Here is a 5,763-nt window from a genome sequence, read left to right as displayed (position 1 = left end):
TCACACTGTAACATGTGGAGCACCCACCCACTCCATTATTTCCATTCACGGTTAGGTTGGCAAATCATTTTTAACAGGAAAGGCTGAAGAATTAAACAAACACTGGCAGCTAGTGGCTTCCTTGTGACTGTGGGGCTGCTCATCCACTCTGGGTTTTAATTTGAACTTTAAGGGAGCCAGGGAAGGTGCTGAAACTATGGTGAGAAAAGGGATCTATCAGTCTATCTGTCCATCCATCCATCCATCCATCTAGCTTATAAATCTTCCAGGGAGATTTCAGGCTTAATCTTTTCGAGGACCCAGTTGTTTGTCTTTTTGCCTGTCAATGGTGTCCTCAGCACTCTTCTCCAGCACCACATCTCAAATGAACCTATTTTCTTCTTGTCCACTTTCTTCACTTTCCAGCTCTCACATCCTGTGTATCACATTCTCCCAAAATGAGATTCAAGGCTGCCGTGGGATTCAAGGCAGCTTCCCCACATTGGATAATGAAGACTAAAACCTGGAAAGGATTTACTACCCTGTTAAAAAGAAGCCACCAGCCACTGCTGCTAGCAACACAAATGGCTTGCCAAGGTTGGATTTCACTGGTTAGAAGTAGTAAAGGGTGGCACCTCTCGTCAAACTCATAAGCCCCGCCCACTGACAGGTGCCCCGCCCCGGAAGTCCCGCCTTAACAGGAAGTCCCGCCTTAACCGGATATCCGGCCTCCTGCCGGAAGTCCCGCCCTCCCCGGATATCCGGCCTTCTGCCGGAAGTCCTGCCCTCCCCGGATATCCGGCCACGCCCCCCGCTTGTGGCCCCACCCCAGCATGAAACCCCGCCTGTAGGTGGAGCGTCTGAAGGGACTCATGTGACCATGATGATTCAAAAGGGCCAATCAGAAGACTGTTTTAGCAACGCTACAGGAAGCCTTTGGGCAAGCCCAGACATGTTCAGGGAAGACAGCATGGAGTCAACCACCGCTATTCCAAGCTCTGGCGGTTTTTCCAGGCCATCTGCAGCAAGAAAAAAGCAACCTGCAAGGAAGGCCGCCCCTAGATTCACCTCTTTCCCCCCGCTACTGCCAGGACCTATGGGTTTTTCCAAACCCCCGGTACCCTTGCTTAAGGAAGGCTGGGCAGAATTTACGAAGCCTCTCTCGCTAACTCCTGCAGACCTGAAAACCCGTGCTGGTAAGAAAAAGACCACCGTGAAGGATTCCCCCGTGTTTGTTTTTTCAGCAGGCCAAGAGGCTGGGGCTAAAACCATGAGCTCGCCGGACGGGGGTATAGATGGCCTTGATAATGGATCTGACCTAGAGTGTGATTGCGGTTGTGATCTGAAAGCACTTTTCCCGAAGAGGGAAAGACCTCTGATTTCTGATCCAGAAGAGCTAGATGGCAGTGTGTTTAGTAAAGCAGCCCCACAGAAGATTGAGAGCTCTGTGGGAGAGCCTGACACAGCTGGATCGGCTAACCAATCACTCCTTGATGACCTGATGGAGGCTGCCTTGGGGGACAACTCTGAAAAGACAGATGCAGTTTATGACAGCTTACCGGTAAGAGTTTTTTGTATTGAGTGGCTGTTTTTTTTTAAAGAAAGAGAGAGGTGGGGGGTGCATTGCATGCAGAGGTTTTTTACTAAAAGATGTTTTAAATGTTTTTGCCAACAGGAGGCTGGTGTGCATGAAAGTGACGTGAAGAATCTTCAGTTCGGAAACTCTCAGAATGTAAACATATCCTGTGTTTCATGTGTTTCCTTCAAGCCTGAAGATTAGATATGCTCTGTGTAATTTGCAATAAAAATGGTTTGATCTATACCTGCGTGTTCATATTTACAGCAGCTGACAAAATGTCAGAACATGAAAAAATCCTAAAGAAAATATACTACGACCCTGAAGAAGTTGGAAGCTTTGGCGGTGTTCATCCCCTCTTTCTAGAGGCCAAAAAGCAGAACAAAACCATCCGGAAGGGGGAGGTTGTTGGATGGCTTTCCAAACAGGACAGTTATACACTACATAGGCCAGCCAGGGTCCGTTTTAAAAGAAACAAGACTGTTGTATCTAAAGTGGATTCTCAATGGCAGGCTGATTTAGTTGACATGCAACAATTTTCTAAGTATAATCGGGGTTACAAGTACATTTTAACCGTGATAGATATCCTTTCAAAATATGCCTGGGCTGTGGCTCTGAAGGATAAGTCAGGTAGAGAAGTGTCAGGAGCCTTTAATACTATTTTCTCAGAAAATAACAGAAAACCTGTTAAGTTACAGACAGATCGTGGCTCCGAGTTCTTAAACAAGCCTGTAAGTAGCCTTTTAAAACAACATGGGGTATATCACTTTGTCACCAATAATGAAGTTAAAGCTGCAGTTGTGGAGCGGTTTAACAGAACTTTAAAAACAAAAATGTGGAGGTACTTCACAGCCAATAACACCTTCACCTATATTGATGCCCTCCCATTGTTTATAAAAAGTTATAATCATAGTTTTCACCGTACTATCAAAGCAAGGCCTGTTGATGTCAATGATTCCAATGACCTAGCAGTGTGGAAAACAGTTTATGGGACCCCTGTCAAAAGAAAACAGGAAGTGCCAGTGCTCAGAAAAGGAGACCACGTTAGGATTTCTAAAAGCAAGGGAATATTTGCTAAGGGCTATGAACAGAATTTTACTACAGAGGTATTCATTGTGGACCATGTCATCAGAAAAGCAGAAAGGCCTGTGTTTCTTCTGAAAGATTATGATGGTGAAACTGTGGTTGGCAGCTTTTATCCTGAAGAATTACAAAAGATTAACACTGCAGAGGACCAGGTATACAGGATTGAGAAAATTCTAGCTACAAAAGGGAAGGGTAGAAAGAAGCATTACCTAGTGAAATGGCTAGGATGGCCAAGCAAATTCAACAGTTGGGTTCTTGCTTCTGAAGTTGGCAAACCTGTGTAATAGCTGCTGGTGAAGAGGTGGAACAATGGGGGATGGTAGCTTTTATGTTGTACTTCCAAGTAATGCCTGTGCAGATGTTTTTCCAGAGAACACGATCTCAAGTTTTACTATCTCTGTCGCAAGACCTCTGGAGCTTCCTGGGGAGTGGGAGGTAGGCCTGGCCGAGATACAGTACCCTCATAGTTGGAACACTGTAACTTCTGATGTGTGGTTTGAAATTGCAAACGGGAAAAGGCGGTGGCGTTACCTTCTACAACGGGGCTATTATTCAAGTATCCCTGAACTACTTGCACACATGAACAGCCTTATAAAAACACACAATGATCCCCCAGAAGTGGTTCTGCGGTATGACCAAGTGTCCAGAAAGGTTTGGCTTGAAACAGATGGCACATACACACTGATGGTTGGTGCAGAATTATCCTACATATTAGGGCTGTTTCCCAACCATCATGTCAAAATCCTGCCTTTCGCAGCAGACATCACTGGGGGTTTCACCAGTTTATATGTTTACACAGATATTGTGGAGCACCAGATAGTTGGGGACGTCTATGTGCCTTTGCTACGCTGCGTACCTGTGCAAGGACAGAATAATGAGCGTGTCAATATTTGTTATGACAAGCCTCACTACATTCCTGTAAGCAAGCACCATGTTGACACCATCACTGTTGAGATAAAGACAGATCAGAACAAAAAAGTCCCATTTCGCTTTGGAAAGGTGATTGTGAAGCTTCACTTCCGGCCCAGGAGAACTCTGCATCTTTAAAAAAAAAAAAATGGTGATCGTAAAATCATATGGGGACCCAGCCCTTTACAGAAATTATTACAGAGCCCAGGCTGGAAATGGCCTTCCTGGATATCAGGGTGTCCCCCAAATGTATGGGGCAGGGCTTGGTGGGATTTTCAGAGGCCTTTTTCGAAAAGCTGTACCGCTTTTAAGAAGAGGCCTGGACATTATTAAACCTCACGCAAAAACAGCTTTTCGTAATATTGCCAAAGATGTTGCTGGCAAGGTGACTGAGGCAGTTCTAAATAGAGTGACACCTCCAAATCTGCAAGAAGGATCGGGCCTGATGTACATTAAAAGAAGGAAGGGGTTAAAAAGAAAAGCATCACAGGCGAGGCTGACAGGCCCTCCCCACCCCCTTAAAAGAAAAGTCCCACAAGAAAAGAAAACTCAGAAGCGGAGAGCTGTGCGAAAGCGACAGAGGGCTCTGGCTAAGAGGGACATCTTTTAAACCAGCATCATGGCCTTTATCCATTGTGGCTCTGAAGAGTGCACTAAATCTGAATTAGATTTATTCCACATTGGGCCTACTCAGACCAGTATTGAGAGAAGTGTGTTTATTGAGGTTCCCCCACTGACTGCTCTTACAGAATCTGCCCCACTTGACTTTTTCATTGCCGGGAATGGTGAGGACTATATGGATCTGAACAACACGCTCCTCTATTTGACCTGTAAAATAGTGAATGAAGATGGGTCAAACCTTGCAGAAGATGCCAAGGTAGGGCTGGTGAATTATCCAATAGCCTCCATTTTCAGTCAGGTTGATATTACTATAGCAGATCGTCTCGTCAGCCAGAGTAATAACTGTTATCCTTACCGATCATTCATTGAATCTGTGTTAAACTACAGCGATGACACTCTAGCAACTCAATTTTCTGCAGGCCTGTTTTATAAAGATACAGCTGGAGAGCATGAATCAGCTGAGCTGGATGGGGATAATGAAGGTTTTGTTAAAAGAGCAGCCCTGACGGCTGCAAGTAGAAAGATAGACTTGCTGGGCCATCTCCATGCTGACCTGTTTTTTCAAGAAAAGCTTTTGCTAAATGGCGTTGATGTGAAAATTAAACTCACCCGCAACAAAGATGCTTTCTGCTTAATGAGCGATGCTGCAGACAGGCAGTACAAACTGCAAATTCTATCAGCCTCCCTTTTTGTCAAAAAGGTGAGGGTGTCCCCTGGTGTCCGCCTGGGACACGCCGAAGGACTGTTGACTTCCAATGCCAAATATCCTGTGGATCGTGTGAGTATGAAAGTGTTCAGCATCCCGAGAGGCAGCCGCGTCTCTAATCAGGAGAACCTGTTTCTGGGACAATTACCTAAACAGGTGGTTATAGGCCTGGTGGACAATGATGCCTTTAGCGGTATTTACAACAAAAATCCGTTTAACTTTAAACATTATGATATTAATTTTGCGGCCCTTTACCTGGATGGAGAACAGAATCCAATGAAACCGTTTCAGCCCGATTTTCAAGAGGGAAACTGTGTGCGAGAGTATATGAGTTTGGTACAAACGGCGGGCAAGCATATGAAAGACAGGTCTCTTTTAATTAACCGTGAAGAATATGCAAGAGGTTACACACTTTTTGCATTTGACCTGACTCCAGATCAAGAAGGAGGTGACCACTACTCTTTGATTAAAACTGGAAACCTGAGGGCAGAGCTGCGTTTTGCCAGGCCCCTGCCAACCACGGTCAATATGGTTGTTTATGGAGTTTTTGACAATGTGATAGAAATAAATCAACGAAGAAATGTCTTGTTTGATTATATGTAACATGGATAGCCTGCAGTTAACCCGCATACTGACTTCTGACCCCTATACTCGGAAGAGTTTCTATGGAGTCTTCCCCTGTGACATGCTCCCCAGAAAGAAACTGCTGCAAAGGCCCCTGAGCTTGGTCATAAACACCCATCCTCACAACCTTCCAGGAGAACATTGGCTTGCTATATACTTGACAGAAGAAAAAAATGGCGAATTTTTTGACTCCTACGGACACCCTCCAGACCACCCTCTGTTTCCTAAAACAATCATGAATTTTTTAAGAAAAAATGGCTAC

At 45.0% G+C, this 5,763-nt stretch overlaps 1 protein-coding gene across 1 annotated transcript; it reads left to right on the top strand.

Moving 5' to 3' along the window:
- Positions 1 to 1,249: 1,249 nt before the first annotated feature.
- LOC149317636 (uncharacterized protein F54H12.2-like) lies at positions 1,250 to 5,480 on the top strand. Its single transcript, XM_089518393.1, has 2 exons — positions 1,250 to 1,540; positions 4,245 to 5,480. Exons 1-2 carry the CDS (start codon positions 1,250 to 1,252, stop codon positions 5,478 to 5,480), a joined length of 1,527 nt encoding a protein of 508 aa, XP_089374519.1.
- Positions 5,481 to 5,763: the final 283 nt, after the last annotated feature.

This window comes from Sceloporus occidentalis, unplaced genomic scaffold (assembly GCF_023333645.1).
Source record: "Sceloporus occidentalis isolate IW3139 unplaced genomic scaffold, rSceOcc1.0.p SCAF_3, whole genome shotgun sequence".
Classification (NCBI taxonomy): Eukaryota; Metazoa; Chordata; class Lepidosauria; order Squamata; family Phrynosomatidae; genus Sceloporus; species Sceloporus occidentalis.
This window is presented reverse-complemented; position numbering and strand designations above follow the sequence as displayed.

Coding starts and splice junctions, on each gene's coding strand:
- LOC149317636 (XM_089518393.1), top strand. CDS start 1,250: ATGAGCTCGCCGGACGGGGGTATAGATGGCCTTGATAATGGATCTGAC. Junction 1,541..4,244: donor CAGTTTATGACAGCTTACCG/GTAAGAGTTTTT, acceptor GGGCCTACTCAG/ACCAGTATTGAGAGAAGTGT.